At 32.4% G+C, this 26,078-nt stretch overlaps 1 protein-coding gene across 1 annotated transcript; it reads right to left on the bottom strand.

Annotated features, from left to right (window-relative positions):
• Nucleotides 1-816: 816 nt before the first annotated feature.
• LOC139513761 (uncharacterized) lies at nucleotides 817-24,513 on the bottom strand. Its single transcript, XM_071302545.1, has 4 exons — nucleotides 24,377-24,513; nucleotides 12,832-12,890; nucleotides 4,671-5,040; nucleotides 817-1,782 (listed from the first exon to the last, which is right to left on the bottom strand). The coding sequence occupies exons 2-4, from the start codon at nucleotides 12,832-12,834 to the stop codon at nucleotides 1,283-1,285; spliced, it is 873 nt and encodes a 290-aa protein (XP_071158646.1). The 5' UTR covers nucleotides 12,835-12,890; nucleotides 24,377-24,513; the 3' UTR covers nucleotides 817-1,282.
• Between the last annotated feature and the right edge of the window lie 1,565 nt (nucleotides 24,514-26,078).

Genomic DNA, 26,078 nt, shown 5'->3' with positions numbered 1-26,078 from the left:
ATATGGATAAGTTCGCCCTTAGGGTTGGCTTGTTATGGATACGATCTCCCTTAGGGTTGGCTTGTTATGGATAAGTTCGCCCTTAGGGTTGGCTTGATATGGATACGATTGCCCTTAGGGTTGGCTTGATATGGATACGATCGCCCTTAGGGTTGGCTTGATATGGATAAGTTCGCCCTTAGGGTTGGCTTGTTATGGATACGATCGCCATTAGGGTTGGCTTGTTATGGATACGATCGCCCTTAGGGTTGGCTTGATATGGATACCTTTAATGCTAGTAACCCATTGCTTAAAATCTTTTCTATTCTACCAAATGAAGTAATATTTATTATCGTTCAAATTACAGGTTCTAAATAAATTGTTCAAAACCTAAATTAAAGAATAATAATATGTAGTATGTTAATAAATGAAAATGAAATTCGTAACATATTTTAAGTGGATATAATCAATTTAATTAGATGTGTTTAAATCAGATTGACATGACATATTAGCTGAGACTATAACCTGTTTTTACTAACAATCTTACACCGTGAAGTAATGATATCAAAATTACTATAAGAATTCTTTCATTTCCGCTGAGGATTGAAATATAACTTATTTCCAGCATAAAATTGACCTATGATTTCTTTTATTCTATGACAATGCTTTGAAATCACGACGACACAAATCTAATAGTTCTTATTTTTAGTCAAAGAATACAAGACCTTAGCCGTCTTCAGTTTAATCTTGAATACACCAAATTGTAAACAAACTTAAGTGTCGGCATTGCATTATAATTCCAGGGGAAAAAAATATTTAAAAATGAACTCGGTTCAATTTTGGTTCAATTGTTTTAATTTGTAATAAAAGCGTTTTGAAATACGCAGGTATCGTTTAGTATTAAAACAAACTTCTACACCTTCTTTTTGCATAAAATCTTGAGAAGAAATTCCTCGCACTGGTATGTTAGCGATTGACGAAAGGGTGTTTCTATATCCTCGATTTTGTTGTTTGACATTATAATTGGTAAGCATTCAATATGGTTCCGACATAAAATATAAAACCACTGTTACACTGTATATTATAATTCTGCTGCTGGATGACGTCATTGACTGGATAGACAATTCTTCGGGAACTTTGTGTATTGTTCCGAAATATTTGATGATTATATGAAGACAGTCACACACAACTGTTTTACAATCACGTGACAGGATGAGCATTACAGCTGATCGGAGACTCTTCGTTGAAAGGATTTACTTTCTATCCGACGTACAGAAAGACACATATACTTAAATGACACTAACTACATTAATTTAAGTTTATATTTATATCGAGTACTTATTACAAGAAATGGTTGGACACTATCATTGTTTTTCGGTCTTCTATTCCTTTTCTTTCTAGTTGTTCTGTTTTTGTGGGTTTTGTTTTTCCCTTTATGTCGTCGTTTTCGATGTCGTTTCCGTTGTAGGACGAGTCTGACCATTTTGCCACATTTCTTACAAGATATTTTTAATTTAAGTGCGTGTTCATGGTTGTCTATCATTGATTGTATGAGAGTAACCGGAAGAGCAATTTTTTGCCACCGTGTCTTTTTCACACGAGTCCGTATACTAGTTAGGTATTGATTTATATTGTTTGTGTCGTTAATTTGAGACACACGTAGCCATATTTTTTTGCCTCTGGTGCGACCTTGTTTTCGTTGTTTAACTAATATCCAGAGGTGTGCTTTGATAGCTTCTAAAGGACCAGGGTTATTCCTCACGTCTATGGTAAATAATAGGGTATTTTTTCCAGTTGTATTATCTATAAAGTAGAGAAAATCCATTAGCATGTTATATATAAAACATTTTTACTGACACATATAGCCCAATAACTGTTTTCTATTTCAAAATTAGACTAAAGATTTTGCGCGTGAATAAGCATGGCGCTGTAACAATTTTGAGCAAGGTATAGTAAACGTTTTGTATGGCTGTGAATTTATACGTTTTCAAGTTGTAAATTTATACGTTTTCAAGTTGTAAATTCATGCAATATATGACACTGAAACTTTAAATAATTTTTATCTACAATCATATGGTTAAGCACTTGTTATCAACGTTAATTGACTACTTTTTTATTCATACATCTTGTATATAATATTAATCTGTTCTAAAACGGACTGGTGTGGGATTTTCTCGCTGTATTGAAGACCCGCTGGTGGCCTTCAGCTATTCAAGTTCTGCTCTTTGTTCGGATTGTTGTCTCTTTCGCACATTCCCAATTTCCATTATCAATTTTATTTATTTGTAGGCTATTGTTTTTAAGGCGTTAGTATGGTACTTATTTCAAAATAATTTCCTTTTAAACCACAGCACTTATTTAAACCAATCACAGTTAGATTCTTTATGATGTTATGTTTTGAATTAGTATCGTCCTTCCCAATTCTACCAAAAGAAATACATTTTCCAACCTCGATATTATCAATCAATTTTAACTATTTTAATATAGTTGCAAAATAATTATTTACAAATCTCTTATGGAATTCGGTTAACATGTGATCTCATTAAATATATGTTGACCTCAGTTAACATATTTTTTTCAATTATTAAAGACGTTGCAATAGTAATTTTACTTTTTGTAAATGATATGAAAATATAAGTTTTCTTTGCCGATCAGTCCTTGTAGAAGAGAACGACGTAGCTATAATACTAAAATTACGATGTCCAATTTGTCAGCCGTCATCACGTAAAAACGACGAATCAAACAATTCAACTTTATATATAACTAATATAGTACAAAGGTGTAGATTAAAAATTACACCACTCCAGGCCCTTTTGTTTTCCACGTAATCAATATTGCCAATAATTAAGAAGTTCCGGGTCGAGTCCGATACCGGTACCAATAGTATATTCACCTGTTACCGATTACCTTATCTGTACGTTCCGCATCTGACAGGCGCACCACCAAACGGTGTATTCAGGATTAATATGCTATATAGTATTACACGGGTCATAATCACAGGGTTGACACTACTTAATTGTCAAATTGTTACCTATTGTAGTATTTTAATCAGTTAGACTTTCCAAGATAACAATACGAATACTAAAAATCTGGACTAAAGTAAGGCGTATAGGTACAGTTTTCAATTTGTTAGCGGGCATGACGTAAAACAGCGAATCAAAGAATTCAATATTTATAACTAATATACATTGCTGTTGATTAAAAAATACTCCATTCCAGGACCTTTTGTTTTCCAAATAAGTTCCAGTTCGACGGATTCAAACAGAAAGATTTGAAAGCAGAGAAAACTGTGTATCTTATAATCAGCATGACTTTATCAGATGACAATACTTATACTAAAATAAGGCTTGCGCATAGTTATATACTTTAATTCAGTCACGGACCCGCGATATACGGGTGTGTTCTAGTCTAATATAAACAGGAGGAGTAACATATTATACTCGAATAATTTAATTTTGGATGTAACGCGTCTTCTGATTGGCTGACGTTATTTTGTTATCAGACCATAGACATAATTCAGTCATGTGACCGTGACGTCATCAACGTTTTTTCAAGGTTTTCTACGGTTTAAAATGGAATTTAGAATTAAATTATAAGAAATGACTGTAATATTTTTTCTGTCTATTCGAAATAACATAAAACATGTGGTGCACACTGTTAAATAACCCGTTACGCGCGTTATTCAGTGTGCACCACATTTTTTATGTCATTTCTTCATAGACAGAAAAAATATTACAGTCATTCCTTAAATAAAAGATTATTCACAAAAATAACAGTAAATAAAAAAGGCAACACAAATTTCCTTCGCTTAATTTCACATTAGTTATCAAAATATAAGATGTGGTACTATTGCAAATTATGCAACTTTCCGCCAGAGACAAATGACACAGAAGTTAACAACGTATGGTCTATCAACAATCTCTTGGAAAATCTCACCAAAAACAGAAATTTGCTAGAAATAAAATATTATATTATTAGTGCCTTTCAGATATAAATTAGATGGTTTAATTTTAACTTATTTCTAAAAGGTAAAATCACAAAAATACTGAACTCGGAGAAAAATTCAAAACGAAAAGTTCGAAATCAAATGGCAAAATCAAAAACTCAAATGAATTAGATGGTATCATTTTAACTTATTTCTGAAAGGTAAAATCACAAAAATACTGAACTCGGAGAAAAATTCAAAACGAAAAGTTCCTAATCAAATGGCAAAATCAAAAACTCAAATGAATTAGATGGTATCATTTTAACTTATTTCTAAAAGGTAAAATCACAAAAATACTGAACTCGGAGAAAAATTCAAAACGAAAAGTTCCAAATCAAATGGCAAAATCAAAAACTCAAATGAATTAGATGGTATCATTTTAACTTATTTCTGAAAGGTAAAATCACAAAAATACTGAACTCGGAGAAAAATTCAAAAAGAAAAGTTCCTAATCAAATGGCAAAATCAAAAACTCAAATACATCATATTCCTGACTTGGTACAGGCATTTACTTATGTAGAAAAGTTGTTTAAAGAAACGTTTCTATGGTTTATATGTTCTAAGATAAAAAGATCCCTCCAGTCAAACAAATTCTGGGTTGTTGGTTGGTTTTTTTTTGTATAGAAAATGAGTTAGTTTTGGGGGTTCTTTAAGTATTTTGTAAAGAATTCGTTTACAATTAACACAAATTCTATTTTTTACTAACCTTGTTTTTCTGGAAAACTAACAATTTCTGAAGTTTCTGGATACGTGTACTTCGGTTGAACATATTGTGAATCTCTCGGTTTGGCATTTGTTTCCTGTGCTACTTTTCTATTTGGTTCTATTCCTAATCTGTCTTTAATCCGCTTCAGCAGAATGTCTAGACGTCTTTTCTCAGCTATACTTATATCAAGAATTCGTTTACAATTTACACAACTGTTATTTCTGGCGCTCTGTATCCTACTTTGTAGATCTACACTGAACTGGGAACTTACTCCCGAACTTAAATATATCAAAAACGTTATAATCAAAATGTAGTCAGGTAGATTGTTGAAGACCTTTTTACACCAGGCACACAATTTACACATGGTACCCTGAAATTAAAAAGCACATCATTTAATTTACAATATTCACATGTATTATGATTGTTAGAAACATACCACGTATTGCTTTGCATTAGGTTTTTTTTTCAGTTTTCAATTAATTATGTAAACATAAAAAAAAAATGTCATAGTCTTCTGCCCTACAATTTATTTGAAAAAGATTCATTTTTCGCCCGTTTTTACCATTTAAACTGATATAACGTGAAAACGAGTACATGGACAACTCTGGGTTGTTTTTAAATGGCATTAGGTTTGATAACGTCTTAATAATATTCGTACCAATGATGATATTTTTTTAATTCGAAAAATATATATCGCATAAAATGCCGTTTTTTTTCCTAAAATCTGAAATTTTTTATAAATAAATTATTTCCAAAGAATTTTTGGACATATTAAGTGCATATTTATGTAATGAATATTTTTGTAAGGATTTTACAAAAATTCAAGTGTGTTTATCTGTTAAAATGTGTCTGTCATAAGGATAGAAATGTAAAAAGAAAAACGAAAAGTTTAGATTGAATGTAAGTTTCGACCCCTTTTATCTCTTAAAGTAGCACATGAAGTATATATTTTATTACATATTTGAATTGAATTACCAGTTTGTTAAGAAAAAAACCATGTCAATGAAACAGATACAATCCAAAAGTAAAACGTAACCTACACCAGAAGTCGCTATTAGCCTTCATCTCATATAATATATATCTGTATAATACTGTCAATGTGCACAAGACACATTATCAGCAAGTAAAATATGACAGTCATCCGATGTCCCATTGCTGTTAATGATATTTACAAATATGATTTACTGTTACACCACTATTATATTATTCATTAGAAAATAAAGTATTATAGTTTGGGTAACAAAGGGTTTAAAGTTTGAATATGATATTAAACTATGTCATTCATGGTAAAATGAAAACGTTGCAAAAACTATAATATATTGCGATTTAATGTTATTTTGTGTAAAACTTAATTTTGGTGCAGAAAGTAAGATTAAACAAAACAAAAATGTTGACAACATCAAAGTCAAATTGGGTATTGAAGACAGTACATTCCATTTTAAAAAGATGCAATTCTTTACTCAGCTGTAATTTTATCCATTTTTCTGAAAAAAATAAAAGTCAACGGAAAAAGGGTCTTGGTAATCAACGAGGTCGAGAAAAATGTTATAACGTGACTATATGTTACTAGCTTAGGGAGCCACTCAGGGATTACAACAGACAAAGAGCAGAGTTTGAAACAATCGTTCGGATTTGATTCATACTAGGGTGGTTGAAGTAAATAAGGAATAAAGAAACATAAGGAATCTATGTTGAATCTTGCAACAATTATTTTAATTGCAAAGACTCAATGTTGCAAGGCATCCTATCTGACAATGCTGATAAATATGCTGCCCTAGCAGAGGAGGCCTAAAATAATACATTTTAAATCTGTATATAACATTATACAAACTGATTGATTAAATTATGAGGTAATACAAATGTATAAGGAAAACCAAAAGGTACATTAACATCACTAAGTAACCAACAAATCTTGAATAATCATTACTCTGTTCTATGTTTATTTTTGAAATTTAAACACAGATGACAAACTAGATATTAGAAACCCAAATCATGGTATGTTCCTATAACCAACGTTGATAGTACTGGGGTTACCAAATACTCCAAGATATTCTGAGAAACTCGCTCTGCATCTAACATCTAGTTCATCAGACATCAAAAAGAATTTCAGAATTACTTTTAAAACTTTTTTTTCAAAGTAGCGTCTTATTATTACAAATTTTTAAAGATTTGTTAAAAAAGAAAAAAATTAGAAAAGAATATCTTATTTTCGTAAGTTACAAGGAATGAGTCCTTAAATGAAAATTGGTTATAAAAAATAACAACTAGTTATAAATTTCTGTTGCGTTTGTCTCATTAGAAATCATATCACATCTTCTCTGTTTATAGTATCAAGGTGAGCAAATATTTACGTAGGAAACATTTCCCCCTTAGTACGTGTTTTACAATAGATAATCGGCAAACCCAGGAGTATAACGGGTTTGTTTGTTCCTTCTTTTATTTTCTTGTCAGGTCGATTTGCATTTTAAACAGTAGCTAAAACAAATAAAAGAAACATAATCATTCTCTTTCGTTAAATAAAGACAATGTTCTCCCAATGAACAATTCAAAGACTGGAGGCTCTTTTGATATTTATCTTTCCTACTTTTTAGGACTTTCACATTCAATATTTGTTCAGTCAGGTGCATTCTCAAAAATGTATTATTTAAATCAATTTCAAATGTTTCTTTAGCGTTTTTTAATTATCTATCTGTGTTGAACCAAACGTCAAAATAAGTCTGATGTTTTTTTTGTCTTTTTTAATAATCAAAACGAAGACTATCCTTTAGTCTACCATGTCTATCCCTATTGTGCTTTAGAATGACAGAGAACGCATCGTTTAGCAATGCAAATATGTTTGAAATATTCCATTTATTTATATTAAAATAAAAGAGTATAAAATTATTAAAACATATATATATATATATATATATACCTAGAAAATAAACCAACTTCAAAGGATACAAACAAAAAATATTTTTGACAATCTATAGCAAATCCATAGCAAATGTACCTACCTAATTATAAATTGTCTTAATATGAACCGCCAACTCGTAATAGACATCTGAAGTCATTTATAATTTTTATAACGGTTTGTCTATATCGCGTGTGTGGGACGATTTCTATTGGTTAAGAAGGATTATACATTTGCATAGCTACATGTATCTAACGCCTTAGAGTTCATGATTACAAGCACTAGCTTATAAACTAACCAGATTAAATGACAGTCATAACGTAAATGAAAATAACATTCTATAAAGTTGATGCGTCCTAATCACCTTTTTGGATTTCATTTCGTATTGAACGCTTAAACCTCAAAATAAAAATTACCAACACTCAAGGAGCTAAATATGACGAAAAGGGGAGGATAATATGATTGTCAAAGAGAAAATTCTGCACAAGTGACCAAATAACACAGAAATTTTCAACTATAGGTCAAAGTAAGGCCTTCAACAATGAGCAAAGCCAATACTGCATAGTCATCCATAAAAATCTCCAAAATGACAAATATAAAACCTAAAAATGGCAAATGTTAAAAACTAAACATGTCAAATGTTAAAAAAACTAAACATGTCAAATGTTGAAAAACTAAACATGTCAAATGTTAAAAAAAAAACTAAACATGTCAAATGTTAAAAAACTAAACATGTCAAATGTTAAAATACTAAACATGTCAAATGGATGCCAAATATATTGCCTAAGTTCTTTCAATAATAATGATGTAATCCCGTACGGACCATATGAGGTTATAATGATCATATAAAAACGAAATTATGTATAACCCAGTTTTCAATTCAAAGACTGTCCTTGTAATTTCAGAGTCAATTAAAAAACCATCTTATATATCAATACATCGATGCAGTGTACGTACACGCTAGGTAAATTTGTATACTGATAAACCGCTGTCGCTTTGTGCTTGAAAGTGTCATCGTTTATCGGCTAAAGTTATGGATAACGTGTGTACTGATACACCGCTGTCGCTCTGTGCTTGAAAGTGTCATCATTTACCGGCTAAGTTACGGCTATGGTTTATACTGATAAACCGCTGTCGCTCTGTGCTTGAAAGTGTCATCATTTACCGGCTTAGTTACGGCTATGGTGTATACTGATAAACCGCTGTCGCTCTGTGCTTGAAAGTGTCATCGTTTATATATACCGGCTAAGTTATGGCTATGGTGTATACTGATAAACCGCTGTCGCTCTGTGTTTGAAAGTGTCATCATTTACCGGCTAAGTTACGGCTATGGTGTATACTGATAAACCGCTGTCGCTCTGTGCTTGAAAGTGTAATCGTTTACCGGCTAAGTTACGGCTATGGTGTATACTGATTAACCGCTGTCGCTCTGTGCTTGAAAGTATCATCGTTTACCGGCTTAAGTTTCAGCTTGAGTGTATACTGATAACCGCTGTCGCTCGCTACATGAAAGTATCTTTACAACCGCGCCTAAAGTTGTAGCTTGGGTGTAAACTGATAAACCGTTGTCACTCTATACATGAAAGTGTCATCACAACCGCGCCAAAAGTTGTAGCTAGGTTGTATACTGATAAACCGTTGTCACTCTATGCTTGAAAGTCAGTGTCATCATATACCGGCTCGGCTAAAGTAACAGCTAGAGTGTATTCTGATAAACCGTTGTCGCTCTATACATGAAATTGTCATCATTTACCGGTTAAAGTTAAAGCTAGGTTTTACCATAAACTAAGTAACTATCTTGTATTCTTGATTTATTCATAATTGGTTTAAGGGTCAGTAACTGAATATTTCAATACTTTTTTTAAAGATTTTAAATGACAAATTGTCATCGTGTTTGAATTAACAAAAAAGATAAAATACTGCATCATTATGCACTGAGATGACATAACAAAAATACTGCCTCACTTTGCACTGAGATATGATATTAAAAAACGACTTTTATGTGAGAAAAAAATTGCAACGGCATCGTATTTCACTTGGGCATTTTCTGTTGCATCTTAAATATATCGTGTATCAGTCACTACAGACAATTTCATTGTAAGTCTCTTCTTTATAAATGTAAAACGATGCGTTACATTCATCCTTCTGACAAAGCTCAACATAAAGAGTTATTTATTTCCGCGTCATATAGGATCATAATTGTTATATCAGCAATTTACTGTTGGTCTGCACGTTGTAGGAATTCAATCCTTGTTAACTTCGTAATTTATAAACTGGTGTTTGTGATGTAGATATGCAATCCTTTTTACTGATAAATATTACTGATTTTCATGTGGAGATCAGAACTTGTTAACTGTGTAATATAAGTAGAGATTCATTATTTTTACTGCGTAATTGGTGGTTATGTTGTAGAGATGTAAGTCTTGTTAACTCATTGATATAACTAATGGTTGATAAAAAGCATGCCGTGATATACCAAATGTTGATAATACTTATTATTCTTATATTTGGATAGGTCATCGCACAATGTAACATTACTTCAATTAAAGCATATATCGTGTGTACCGTTAAATTAACATGTGGTATGACTGCTTTGTATGAACTTCAAGACAAAGTCTATAAAAAGGACGAAAAAAATAATATCTATACATCTAATAAAGGGCCCAATTACGACCTTCAACAAATGACAAAGGCAAGGTAATGTATTGAAAAGCTCAACATTTACCAGAGGTCAAAAAATTGAATGGACCAATTAAAAGATAACAAAGAACTGGTTGGTTAAAATCAAATGAGACACAGCAGCCCAACAATGAATATGCAAATAGCTTACCAGTTAACATTGTAGACAGCAAGTGGACAGTTTCACAGTGTATAAACAGCTAGATGACTCGTAGATAACATTGTAGGCAAATAGCTGTCCAGTTATAGAAGTAGACAGTTAGCTGATCAGTTAACATTGCACACAGCTTGCTAAATAATCAACATTCAAGGAAAATAGCTGACCAGTTATAAAGTTAGACAACTAGCTTACCAGTTCACATTGTAGGAAAATAGCTGAACAGGTATAGATGTAGACAACTAGCTGACCAGTTAACATTTTAGACGGGTAGCTGAATAGTCAACAATAAAGTCAAATAGCTGACAATTAATAGAAGTAGACATCTAGCTGACCAGCCAACATTTCAGACATCTATCTAAATAGTCAACGTTTTAGGTAAATAGCTGACCAGTTATAATAGTAGACATCTAGCTGACTAGCCAACATTGTAGACAATTAGCTGACCAGTTAACATTGTAGATTGGTAGCTGAATAGTCAACATTTAGGCAAATACTAGTAGCTGACCAGTAATAGATGTAGACATCTAGCTGACCAGTTAACATGGCAGGTTTATTGCTGACCAGTTAACATGATAGGTAAATAGCTGACCAGTTAACATTGTAGACAGCTAGATTACCAGTTAATATTGTGGGCAAATAGCTGACAAGTTAACATTGTAGACAGATTGTTGGTCAGTTTATAGTGTAGGCAAATAGCTGACCAGTTTTAAAAGATTTAGACAACTAGCTGACCAGCTAGTATCATTTGACCCTAGACCAATCATCAATTACTGGTATGCCAATACTAATCAGGATGTATGTATACCGCTTGTCAATGCTATTTCCAGCTAGTAACATTTGACATCTGGACCAATCATCAATTACTGGTATGCCAATACTAATCAGGAGGTCCAATGATGTATGCGTAATTCTATGTCCACCAAGTTACTACACATGTTCAATATTAAAATTGGCAAGTATACAGTAAGCACTGAATTAAACGGATTTAACGCGTCCGACGTACTCATTAAAAGATACAGTTGTAGGGTGTCATTATTGAATTTCCAAACAATTTTAGAATGTTTTTACTGAAAATAGTGTAAATCCTTTACAAACAATTGATTTATATATAATAGTTATCAAACGTACCAGGTTTATAATTTGGTACGCCAGACGCACGTTTCGTATACGTATCATTATTAACTACCCCTCTCCAAATAAGACAGTCCATCATTACTTAATATTGACAACTGCCCTCCCCTAAAAAAGCCAGTCCAGCATAACTGAATACTAACAACTACCCCTCCTCTAGAAAAAATACAGTCCAGTTCTAACAGCAAACCTACAGTCCCATTTGAACAGTAAACATACAGTCCCATTTGAACAGCAAAGGTACAGTCCCATTTTAAAAGTAAAGGTACAGTCCCATTTGAACAGTAAAGGTACAGTCCCATGTGAACAGTAAAAGTACAGTCCCATTTGAACAGTAAAGGTACAGTCCCATTTGAACAGTAAAGGTACAGTCCCATGTGAACAGTAAAGGTACAGTCCCATGTGAACAGTAAAGGTACAGTCCCATGTGAACAGTAAAGGTACAGTCCCATGTGAACAGTAAAGGTACATTCCCATGTGAACAGTAAAGGTACAGTCCCATTTGAACAGTAAAGGTACAGTCCCATTTGAACAGTTAAGCTACAGTCCCGTTTGAACAGTTAAGATACAGTCCTATTTAAACGTAAACATACAGTCCCATTTTAACAGTTAAGATAAAGTCCCATTAGAACAGTAAACACAGTCCATATTAAAGAGTAAAGTATGTGATAAATATTTGCCAGTTGATATTAGGACACTGACATTATCGTCTGTAATCGGAGTAACTTGTTGACAATTAACTGTGACGTTAACCGTTAAGGCTACCCGTGATGATCGCATGGTATAAATAATCAAGTGCTTTCTGACTTTTAAACTTACTTTTCATTTCATTACTATGCACAAACTTTTACAATGCTCAATAAAAGAAAACCTCAAGTTTGATTAACTCTAATTTGTATTTACGAAAAACTTCTGCATGAATTATTTGTACGTTTCTTTTAACTTGTCTCAAATAGAGTCTATATACAGCTTTGGCTGAAACAATATTTTTCCTCGACCAATACGTTGTATCCTATACTTTGTATTTTATACGTTGAATGTACCAGATTGCATGTATGATAACTTTTTATTGGTCCCTGTGGGCACATGATTGGTATAATAAGCAATATGTATTTGCTTAGGGCATTTGATGCTGTAAAGATTAATGTAATTGTTGTTCACTACTAGAATAGCAATGCCTATGTTCTTTCAGTTTAGGTAAACGTTAGTGTACAGGAAAAAACTTTTCTATTTAACTATTGTTAGTTTCTTGCTATTTTTAGACTATTGGTAAATTATGTGTTTTTGTTATTACTTACCATTTAAGCTTTGTGTACAGTCTAGGTTAGCATCTTTAATTCCTCCTTATAATCCATATCTATATAAATAAAAACTATTGTTAACTACTTATCTACAGACGTAAATGGTTTAATACACAAGTCACAATTAATTAATTAAAAGTCCATGACATATCCATGGGCGAGAAACGAATTCATTCATAAAATAGGACTGAATGTTTGGATATTTATATCCAGAGTGAGTGTATCGACCGAGACACGCTTCGAAGGATTTTGTTCATTCATTATTTATGCTTTATAAAAAGGGGTTGTAAAAGTATGAGAGTCAATTTAATTCACCTGATTCTGTTTCATTTGTTATTTGACGAGATCGTATGTCATGGCAAAAACAATTCGTAGCAAATATTAATATTTTAGTATGATTCAACTACAATAAAATTTTTAACATAACCATGCATGTGTTTTAATTCTCAGATGGATACTGATAGAAGTCTTCTGGTATTAATTGATCTATCATATGATTGTATTATCGAGTTTAGTGTTTGCATTGGATTTTATTGTACATACGTTTATATACCTTTTGTCGATTTAAAAAAAAAGCAAAAAGTGGAGCTCTAAGAAAACTAGGTTATCCACGCCGCATGCGCATTTGTCTGTCAAAGTTGACTGAACAATATTTCTGTGAATTCGGTGTTGATAGTATATACATGTAGTGTCATCTTCCACGATTTACAACAAGACATAATGTGCAGACACGTCTATTTTGAAGATCGTATATCGGTCTATTGATCTCGTTAGTATAGTTCATTGTTGTCAGTACAAGTAGGTTGCTGTCTGACTCTCATTAGTAAGTATACACATCTCAGTCCTTAAAATTCATTTCGAACATGAACATTAGCTGGATTTAAGCCACGGTAATTCTTCTTAGAATAGCTAAATGTTACAGCGATTCACAACACCCAATGAGAGTGACGTTACGCGCATATGTCATCATTATAGATTGCACTTGTGTAACAACAGACATATCAATTTCCCATAGGAAACACTTTTAAGCCTTAACCCGTGTCACTCGTACGATCAATAAGGGTATAATATTTAAAAATCATATATCTAGAATGGAAAATAATGGTAAGCACGACTTATAGCAATGGTCTAAAACATAGGTTTAAGGCGCATTTCTCAATTTTAATATGGCTCTAATTCCTCTGAATTTTATAAGCTATTTTGTAGTTATCTCCCTTTACTTTGAGTTTCATTGAAAATTTATTTCGACCGCATTCCAACTGAATATTTACTGGTCAAATTATCACGTTGTGTTTCAGGTTGCAGTCTTGTAATTGACTGCTCCATAGGCTTACAATTGTACATGCTAAACAGCTGATCTTTGAAAATAAAAAAAATTAAAATGCTACATAGCAATTTTTTTCATGTTCATATCTTGTATGTACTTATGTGAAATTGTGATTTAATCGAAAAAAGTGGGTCTTGCCACGAAGAATAAAACGTTACGTAACCCTGGAGTCAAAACATTTTTTTTCTACTTTCTGTTTGCTGTTTTTACTGGGCCGCACCACTTCCAGTAAACATGATATCCTTCCACTTTCCTGGATTGATATCCCCAATAAGATGCAAGATTTTTTTTAAATCTGTATATATGTTTCAATTCAGCATAAACCTATAATCAAACAGAAAAAATTGTGTCCAGAAAAAAAATCAGAAAAAAATGGACTATTTTGTTTCCTTCCATGTTTAGACATGCACCGGAAACTGGAGTTGTAATACAAGACTGGTACCTTCAATTCAAGGCTATGAACATGGTGACCCCGGGATGGTGACCCTGGTGAGAACTATTATGTAATTTAAACAAACTATTTAATATAAACTATCTGCCATAAATAGGCGTGGTTTGTTAATCAGCGATATTTACAAAGTGCAACCTATACCAAGATTGTCAATCAGAATGCGCAATGATGTCGTACATTCTAAACTAAACATCTGTTCATTGAAAGCACATATGGTGAAGAAGAAAATAAAAACCAATCAATCCAAGGTCATCTAACGAATGTCAATCTCATTTCTACGTCGCCATTTTTTCAAGTAAGAAAAACCGTAGCCATTGTAGAGGTGACGCTTTGTCGTGAAAGCTCTTGCTAGTGGATCTTATTGACAATGCATCACTTTCTCATAGTTGTATTTTTAAATATATTTTGAAATTATTGCACTTTGGAAATTTTGTTATACACATGCCTACAGTAGAGGTCACAAAGCAGAGCAACCCTATATTTTCTTCATAATCAGCTTTTTTGCTCATTTTCAAAGCAGTGGTGGATCCAGGGGGGGGGGTTCCGGGGGTGCGCACCCCCCCCCCCCCTTTATTTTTGCCGATCAATGCATTTGTATCGGGACATATGTTTTGCACCCCCCTCCCTTTGCCCTGGGTGCCCTGGGTTAGCACCCCCCCCCCCCCCCCCTTTCGAAAATTCCTGCATCCGCCCCTGCAAAGAAAGAAGCAATTAAAAATACTTATGATGTGATCAAAAATACATATCAACGCCTTTTATAGATTAATTTTTAAAATTGAATGTATTTATATGCATCTTCAAGACTTTTCGACTAAAATTCGTCCGATGAAAGTTATAACTTGTGTTAAGACTCGCTCCTACATGTGAACACTAGTATATCTATTACTTTTCAGTACCGCCTACTTGTAAACACGAACTGAGGAATATTAGATGCAATGAATCGGCATCTTGTATTTCATCAGATGTCTAATTGCGTATTTGACAGAATTCGAAGATGACGTGATGAAATTTGAATGTGTGAACATAGCCACGGTTATCGTTGTGATTAATAACCATACACTCTTCATTGTTTTTCTATAACTGACGTATAACTTGTACATAAGTGATCCAAACCCACTGGGTATACATCGTGTCACGAAAATGTATTCATTACACTCGTTTGAAGCTTTATTATTTGTAAAAATTAAGTTTGAAAATCCAAGTGACGTTCCCTATTATAAACATTATAAAATAACATATAAACAGGTTGTTGTTGTATATCATACTTATTGTTTATTAGCTCACCTTTCCTAAAAGTAAATGTGAGCTTTTGCCATCAATTGGCGTCTTTTGTCGTTCGTCCGATGTCAACTATTTCAAAGATCTTCTCCTCTGAACTACTGAACCAATTTAATCAAACTGTAGCTTAATGATCCTTATGGTATCTAGTATAAAGTGTTTTATGTTCTGTTGGATCAAAAACAAGGCTGTCATGGATAAAAATAGAACGTAGGGGCAAAATGCATTTTTGGCTCATATCTAAAAAAAACAAATGGATTTGGAGTAAATCTAACATGGAATTAAAATGTTCATTATGTCAAGAACCACCTTCGCCTAAATTTTCAGACGAATCAGACAACCGGTGTTTGGGTTTTCAACCTTTAAATTGAAAATTTTATTGAAATTTTGCAGTTTTGGGTTATTATCTTAACCCTTTCACCAATAAACTTAGTACCTCTAGCTAATATGAAATAAATAAACACACCGTTACATACAGGAAGTATATTTAAAGAAAAGTACATGAATTTTCTTATGTTTTGCTGTAACATCACAGTCCCATGTTAAAGACATGGTTGGGATACAGTACATAAATTCTGTCTCCCCTTGCACAACTCACAATCCCATAATTTTAGTGGTTGTCACTTGTAGTTGTGTTTCATATTTTCTTTCCGTTTAATGTTTTAGCTCACCTTTCCTAATTGTCATGTAACACTCTCACTACGCTTGATACTATCAACACTGGTTCTTATACACACCTATTTATTATACATTAAAAATGTAAAAGAAAAAGACAAACTTTGATGAAAAATAAAAAAAAAAAACTACAAATGAGCGATTTAAGCTATTGGGAGCTTCTTCTTGTTTATAATTGTTTTGTACATTAATCAGGCCGTAAGTTTATCCGTTGACCTATAGTTTTTAACTTTTATGTCATTTGGTATCTAGGTGCAGAGTTGTCTCATTGGCAATCATACCACATCTTCAAATTTTTATATTTACATTTTCATCTTGGATATTATCCATCAAAGACTCAAAATTGACAACTTCAACTCTTGATTGCAATATTACAAATTCTGCAATCCCATATATAATCATTTTATTATTTTATTATGTTAGCCATATTATAACTAATAACCTTCGAAATGTCAACAGTGCTTCTGTACGAAATCAGTTCACTAGGGGTGAGGGGCGACATATAACCTTAATCCTACAACAGGAAACACTACTTTGAAATACTTATAAATTCAATGACGGGTTGTACCAGAAAATGGACAAAACGTTAAAAACTAAGACAAGTATGCTCATTCTGGATGGGTTAAAGCTGTGAAGTGGTTCATTCAAATAGAAAATCAAATAGAGGCTACAAGGAGCCTGGGTCGCTCACCTGATATTTTTATTTACAATCATTGCATGAAATAATGCAACCGTTATACATTTGCTTTAGTTTCAGAGATATAAGTGAAAAACTGCATTTCCCCCTAAATTCTATTTTAGCCATATCTGCAATGATGGTAGGGTCATCAGAGACATTTTAAACTAGATACCGTAATGCTGATTGTGACCAATTTTGCTTAAATTTATCTCAGTTGTTCCAGAAGAAGACTATTTAAATTGCATGATTATATTGGTGATTTTCAATCTGTTCAAAGTTTTGATTTTTCTACCCTGTATACCACATTGCCTCACATTCTCATTAAGAAACAATTCACACACCTAATTAAATGGGCATTTAAAAAGTCAGAATGTGAATATATATGTTCAAACTCTTTTAGGTCATTTTTTAGTAGCAATAAACAAAACAACTATGTCAATTGGACATGCTTTGATACTATATATGCCCTTGAATTTTTACTAGAGAACATTTTTGTTCGCTTTGGGGATTCTGTATATCGTCAGATTATCGGAATTCCAATGGGGACTAACTGTGCACCACTTATTGCGGACCTGTTTTTGTATTGCTATGAGTTACAATTTATGACAAAAATAAGCAAAGACCCATCGGAACAACATCTAATAAACAAATTTAATAATACTTTTAGATATTTGGATGATATTTTGGCTCTCAATAATGACGACTTCAGTATGTATATTAAAGAAATTTATCCTGTTGAACTTACTTTAAATAAAGCTAATACTAACAATGACCACTGCCCTTTCCTTGATCTTGATATCTATATCACTAACGGAAAGCTGAATACTAAAATTTATGATAAAAGAGATGATTTTTCATTTCCTATCGTTAATTATCCATATTTAGATGGTGACGTTCCCTTGTCACCATCTTACGGTGTTTATATATCTCAACTTGTACGATTCGCTCGTGTATGTAACAATGTTTTAGATTTTAACGAGAGAATTTATGCATTAATGAAAAATTATTACACCAGGGTTTTCGATATCACAAACTAGTCAAAACATTTACTAAATTTTATCATCGGTATAAGGACATCATTCGTAGATATAGCTCAACATGCAGACTTCTTATACGTTCAGGTATTTCACATCCAACTTTTTATGGAAATATTCTTTATAAAGAACAAAGGTGTCATAATTTGAATAGACTTATTAAGAAGGGATATAGTTACGATGCTGTTGTCAGGTCATTAAAGATTGCATATGTTGGCCTTAATATTGATTCACTTATAGGGTCTTTGCATCGGAACTAAACACATTTATTCAAAAACCAGTTGTTGGCATGACACGGGTTATGTTCTTCTCATATATGTTATGATGGTATGATACTAAACCCCTAACGGGAAGGATTGTGCCTGGTGTTCATATGATGAAATCATAAACTTTAAGTCAGTTTAATTGAAGTCTGTATCTGGCATGTCAGTTAACTGCTAGTAGTCTGTTGTTATTTATGTAATATTGTCATTTTGTTTATTTTCTTTGGTTACATCTTCTGACATCAGACTCGGACTTCTCTTGAACTGAATTTTAATGTGCGTATTGTTATGCGTTTACTTTTCTACATTGGCTAGAGGTATAGGAGGAGGGTTGTCCCGAATCAGGAGCCTCTGGCCTTTGTTAGTCTTGTATTATTTTAATTTTAGTTTCTTGTGTATAATTTGGAAATTTTTAAAAAATTTATCTAAAGTTTATCTCTATCTATAATAATATTCAAGATAATAAACAAAAAATGCAAAATTTCCTTAAAATTACTAGTTCAGGGGCAGCAACCCAACAATGCGTTTTAGATTTGTCTGAATATTTCAGGACAGATAGTTTTTTTCCTGGTGAATATTTTTACCAAGTATCTATTTTGTTCTAAATGCTTTTTTTTATAGAATTAAGCCAAAAACTGCATTTTACCCCTATGTTTTATTTTTAGCCATGGCAACCATGTTGGTTTGGCTGGCCGGATTATCGGACACATTTTTTAAACAAGATACCCTATTAATGATTGTGACTAAGTTTGATTGAATTTGTCTTGGTGGTTTCAGAGGAGAAGATTTTTGTAAGATTACAAAAATTTACAAAAATTTGTTAAAAAATTACTATAAAGGACAATAACTCCTCAATCGATCATTTTGGTCTTTACGACTTATTTGTAGATCTTACCTTGCAGAATATTATTGCTGTTTACAGTTTATCTTTATCTATAATAACATTCAAGATAATAACCAAAAACTGCAAAATTTAATTAAAGTTACCAATTCAGGGGCAGCAACCTAACATCATATTGTCCGATTTTTCTGAAAATTTCAGGACAGATACATCTTGACCTGATAAACAATTTGGTTTCAGAGATATAAACCAAAAACTACATTTTACCCCTTTGCTCTATTTTTAGACATGACGGCCATCTTGGTCGGTTGGTCAGGTCATCGGACACATTTTTTTAAACTAGATATCCTAATGATGATTGTGGTCAAGTTTGGTAAAATTTGGCCCAGTAGTTTCAGAGGAGAAGATTTTTGTAAAAGTTAACGACGGACGACGACGGACGACAGACGCCAAGTGATGAGAAAAGCTCGCTTGACCTTTCAGGTCAGGTGAGCTAAAAAAAACGTTGACAAACTAGATAAACATCAGAAAAATTATTTCAAATCCCCGTGTGTTGCTAAACCATTATATTCTCGTCCAAGTTCCCCCTACAGAAAAAAGACCCACACACTATCAGTTTGTTTGTAGCTTACATTAAACTACTTGATAAGGATGTTGGCGTTAAAAATTACTTGGTGAAGACGAGGTTCTTTATATTTTCAATCAAAGAAGAAAAGTCGAATCTTCCTACATTCTACTGTATACCCTAACTAAGTCGAATCTTCCTAAATTCTACTGTATACCCTAACTAAGTCGAATCTTCCTACATCCTACATTCTACTGTATACCCTAACTAAGTCAAATCTTCCTACATTCTACTGTATACCCTAACTAAGTCTAATCTTCCTACATTCTACTGTATACCCTAACTAAGTCGAATCTTCCTACATTCTACTGTATACCCTAACTAAGTCGAATCTTCCTACATTCTACTGTATACCCTAACTAAGTCGAATCTTCCTACATTCTACTGTATACCCTAACTAAGTCGATTCTTCCTACATTCTACTGTATACCCTAACTAAGTCGAATCTTCCTACATTCTACTGTATACCCTAACTAAGTCGAATCTTCCTACATTCTACTGTATACCCAAACTAAGTCGAATCTTCCTACATTCTACTGTATACCCTTACTCAGTCGAATCTTCCTACATTCTACTGTATACCCTAACTCAGTCGAATCTTCCTACATTCTACTGTATACCCTAACTCAGTCGAATCTTCCTACATTCTACTGTATACCCTAACTCAGTCGAATCTTCCTACATTCTACTGTATACCCAAACTAAGTCGAATCTTCCTACATTCTACTGTATACCCAAACTAAGTCGAATCTTCCTACATTCTACTGTATACCCAAACTAAGTCGAATCTTCCTACATTCTACTGTATACCCTAACTAAGTCGAATCTTCCTACATTCTACTGTATACCCTAACTAAGTCGAATCTTCCTACATTCTACTGTATACCCTAACTAAGTCGAATCTTCCTACATTCTTCTGTATACCCAAACTAAGTCGAATCTTCCTACATTCTACTGTATACCCTAACTCAGTCGAATCTTCCTACATTCTACTGTATACCCAAACTCAGTCGAATCTTCCTACATTCTACTGTATACCCTAACTAAGTCGAATCTTCCTACATTCTACTGTATACCCTAACTAAGACGAATCTTCCTACATTCTACTGTATACCCAAACTAGATAATAACAGTTTCATAACTAGTATTAATTTTTAGTCTGATAAATACTATATTAATCATCATTCAAAATGACTATCTTATTTCAACAATAAGATCAGGGTTTCTTTGCAACTGTGGCACCAGGTTCTCTTCTTAAAAGATTCCAGTATCTAGTAGAATAAAAATGTGCATACAACTTTACATTAAATCTGGTACCATGATATAAACAGGGAGAATATATCCAGGGGTAATCAAAAACCATCAGTCGTATAAACAGATAACATCGATAAAACAAGGATAACTTTGGACAAACTACAATAATAGTAAAGACACCCTGTAAATCGTGATAACAATATCGAATGCACAAAGTTTATAAAGTGATCTCTTAATTCTTTACGATAGACAAACAAGATGCACTGTAGGTAACGTATTTCACGATCACCGTGCCTAATTTACGCCTAGAAACATGATTGAAAATATCCAACATATCTACACAAGTGCAATAAGGACTTGATTATAGATTCATGTGACATCAATTTAGTTCAACCATATGAACCATATTTATTTTAAAATTTGCATATACTTCATGTATTTTTAAAACCTAGAAACCAAAGGACGACAATGACAATCAAAACAGACGAAATGACAGGGAAAAAGCTAATATTTTCAGTTATTTAAACCAACCAGGAAACAGAAGCTGAAAATCTGAAAAGCTGTTGGAATTAAAATCCTTCTTTTCTAGTGTTTCCTGTAATATCAATACCTCTACTAGTGTACTCGATGAAATCACTAGTCCGGTAACCGTTATTTCGGTACAACATATACATACGGATATTGTGTTATCAAAATTTGCTTTTACAAAATTTTGAAAATGATAAAAGTGAAATAACAAAAATATTGAACTCCAAGGAAATTTAAAAATGGAAAGTCCCTTATCAAATGGCTAAACCAAAATCTCAAACATATCAAACGAAAAGAAAAGAACTGAAGAACATATGAATTGATACATACATTTTTTTATGTAGAAAATTGGTTTTCTAGCTAGCCATACCTTTCACTTGTATGACAACAATAAATGAACAAAACAAACAGACATTAACTAGGTAAAAATGTAAAACCAATTATAGGGGTACAGTAGTCAACATTATGTCCTTATCTAAATCTCTTTGAAACAAACAAATATGCCAACAATAAAAAACAAATTGCCATATAGACATCAGCAAAAATGAAAGACAAAAATACAAAATTTTTCATAGAACAATAAAACAATGACGAGATGTATAAGTATAAAGCTACGATAAAGTGGTATTACCAAAATGAACTAAACAGTAAAGATAACAACCAATAAAGACGAATTAATGAACACTATAACACGTAATTAAGATGATGAGCTACGCCAGTACCTTAACTCTATATTTTAAGACATCCCTAACGCCAAGCTCTGGTTCCTTGACCGGTTTTGGCTATAGTTTTGATCATTTGGGTTATATGCTCTTCGTCTTTCAAAAAAGAATGAATTTTCAAATATTTTGGACTTGGGTCATACTGAAAAGACACTGAGTGTTGAAAAGTGCATGTGGTGCAGTCAAACAAGTCAACATCAAAAGTAAAACTATCCGAATCATGATTGCGTCCGTGAACATTTCGAAGAAACAAATTCTCATTTCTATCTTCAAGGCATAAGCTTTCTTGTAAACATCAACCAGTACGACCGAACTCCTGTTAGATTAAGCAGACCCTAGCCTCCGAATTTCGTAAAACCTGCGAGACACATACATCAAATGGGGCTGCCAGTGGAATATTGCTTAAAAAATGGAAATTAGCAATTTGAGGTAATTTTACTAGTATTCTTTTCTTATTCGTCATTCACGGTCATTGTCCAGCTACAAGTCAACATCAAAACCAAAACTAGCCGTCATTGCGTTTTGTATTAGTTATTTGTTTTAAGAGATCTTTATAGTATCAAAAGTTTGAATTGTAAAGTAAGAGGTCAAAATGAATTTGAAGAATAAAGTAAGCATCTTTTTTTACCTCTTTGGAATCTTTTCGTTTTGAAATGTCATATTTAAAGTATCATAATGATATACAGGGCGATGCACTTTAATACTGAAAAAACATATCTCTTTAAAATTAACTCAGTCAGCACTAGTTATAGTTTTCTGAATTAAAAGAAAGTACATTATCTATGCTGTAATAAATGGGTTAAATAGTCGATTAAAAGGACTAGTCTCTCAAAAAAAATTCATTTAAGTCCATTTATGTTTAAATCAATGTTCTACGGTTCCTAACTAAATATTTGTTTATCGTCCTGAAAACACATATGCATATCCTCTTTCCTATCTATTTGATAAAAGTAGAACGTACTTATCATGTGCACTTTTTTATATAGTCATGCAGGACTAAAGAATTAAATGTAAAGAAATTTAAAATCTAACTGATACTACCAATTTAAGATATTTAGGGGTATTTTATTTAAATTGATAATCATATAAAGATAAGGTAATAGTTAATTAATTTGATGAATAAATTATGTTCCATAAAGTTAAAAGCCAATTTCAATTGAAGTATTTGTTAACTATTTATCTAGGGTCAATCATAAAACATAAGGTAAGGTTCACCTGTATACTGTCCGTGTCATACTGTCTGTGTCATGATGTCCGTGTCATATTGTCCGTGTCACTAGGGTCAATTTTTTTCACTTGTTCTCAGAATTAAACTTTGTGCTTAAACTACCCACAGCATGAAGCGTAATCATACAGGTTAGCGACATAGTTAATTTTGTCCATTAAGTATATATAAGATGTATGTTTGATCAGTTGATATGAAATTCGATAAGATTTTTTAATCTCCAGATTTATTTGTCAGCAGAAGACAATATTGACAGATCATAAATTTTCCTTTTGCTCCTTTCAACCCATGCCAGGCTAGTTCCAACAAAAAGTTTAGCATTTTCAATAACATAGAATAACAATGGTATAGTAAGTTTTGGCCATTGCGTATGTCATATACATATTGTTTTGTCAAGGTTAACCTACATATTTTTCAACATTCATGATCCACATATACTGAACTGGTAATAGTTCATTCATTTAAAAAAAAATACAGAAAGAACATCATTTGATCCTATAAATCAAGCACACGGACAAATGACATATGCGATATATGCAAACAAAATAATGCCCTTCTATCTTTGATACCTATTATACGTTAAGATATACTAGTGACCGAATTTGAACAGCCGATTACAATTAGTACGAACTATATTTACCTTAACTAACTTATATCCACTATAACGTCATAACTGTGCCTCCAATAATCACGTGTCAACTATAGCCAAGTGACTTTAAGTAGCCGATAGAATCGTCAGATATTATTCAGTAAATATTCCAGATCCTTATGATTACAATCAAATGAATTAAGGGAAACAATTTATGTCTCTATGGTCTTGAGCCTGACGTCATCTCATCATTATCAAATTACTTTGTCCACAGTCAAACCAACCGTTAGTGTTTTTATGACACGGGGTGGTATATAATAATCACTTATCACAAGCGATAAATGGGGTCATTATATACGATGGACTTAGTAGATACTAATATTTATAAGTGTTATGGAGAAAATCTGTTTACTTATTTTCTCTAATCCTTATTGTGATAAACAATATAAACTTCTTTCTTTAAGTCCACTTATCGAAATTATATGCTGCTATGTCGGGTTTATAATAAATGTTAAGATATGAGCACTAAAGCCTAGTTAAACAAAATGTGATAATCTGAAAGTATACATATTAAGACTTTCGTATTTACGACAAAACTGTCCCTCAGTTCATTAACGTTCAAACTAATTAATTTTTGTACAAGAGTTTGATATACATTACTTAAATCATTATAAGTTTTTGTCACAAAATTTATGAAATAAAAATTAATAGAATGAATTTTGTAGTAAATAATCTTTCGGTTTTCTTATCTACAATAAGTTTAAAACTTTAAATTGGGTTTCACTCGCAATAATAAGAAGTGCGCCGTCATGTTGAATTTCTGGTTTCAACGGGTTCGAATAGTTCAATAAAATCGAAAATTAAACACTACTTATACCTATAACACCCTTTTAATGAGAAATTTTATCCTTTAAGTAACAGAATAACCTTCAAAGTGAAAGTTTTGACATGACGTTGTTGCACTGAAATATGTTTTAAGAGATTAGCTGGATTTTTCTTGTTATGTATTTGAAAAAGAAGAAAAAGCTGTGCATTTGAAGAGTTTCCATGTTTAATTCGAAGTTTACGTTCGCTTATATAAGATGGAGTAGGTGAAGCTCGATTTGAGACCATCAAATTTCTAATTCAAAAGGGAATATGTAACATTTCCAAACAATTTTTACTGTTCTTTTAAATACTATCGTTAACGAATTTTTATCTATGATTTCATATACATTTATATATATACCTCCAGTTGGAAACCCTTAGTGCTTTAATTTTATGAACAATAAACGAAAATGGTCATACCAGTAACATTTCATATCAAACCCTTACTATACGTGCATTCTAAAAAAAATGTAAATTTCTATGAAATTAAAATTATTCAACCCTGTCATCCCCGCTTTTGGTGGGTATTCCTCAGTCTTTAGTTTTCTATTTTGTGTTTTGTAGATAGTTGTATGAGTTTGAATATGTCTTTTGTATTTTCCGCCTTTCTTTTCCAAAATAATGTTTTGGTACTGGCATTGTGTTATTAAAATTTGCTGTTACAAAATATTAGAAATTATTATAAATTAAGGAATGTATCTCCCTCATGCAAAGCTCTGATTCCTTTCACGGATTTGGCTATACTTTTTGGACCTTTTGGATTATAGCTCTTCATCTTTTATATAAGCTTTGGATTTCAAATATTTTGGCCACGAGCATCACTGAAGAGACATGTAATGTCGAAATGCGCATCTGGTGCAAGAAAATTGGTACCGTTAATTTTATT

The sequence above is a fragment of the Mytilus edulis genome, chromosome 2 (genome assembly GCF_963676685.1).
Source record: "Mytilus edulis chromosome 2, xbMytEdul2.2, whole genome shotgun sequence".
Lineage (NCBI taxonomy): Eukaryota > Metazoa > Mollusca > Bivalvia > Mytilida > Mytilidae > Mytilus > Mytilus edulis.
Note: the sequence above shows the minus strand (reverse complement) of the source record. Positions and strands in the feature narration are given on the sequence as shown.

Bases quoted from the DNA above. Each gene is read 5' to 3' on its own strand.
- LOC139513761 (XM_071302545.1), bottom strand. The intron at 1,783-4,670 runs GTTAGTAAAAAA...TCTACTTTATAG, and splicing joins TAGTTTTCCAGAAAAACAAG to ATAATACAACTGGAAAAAAT.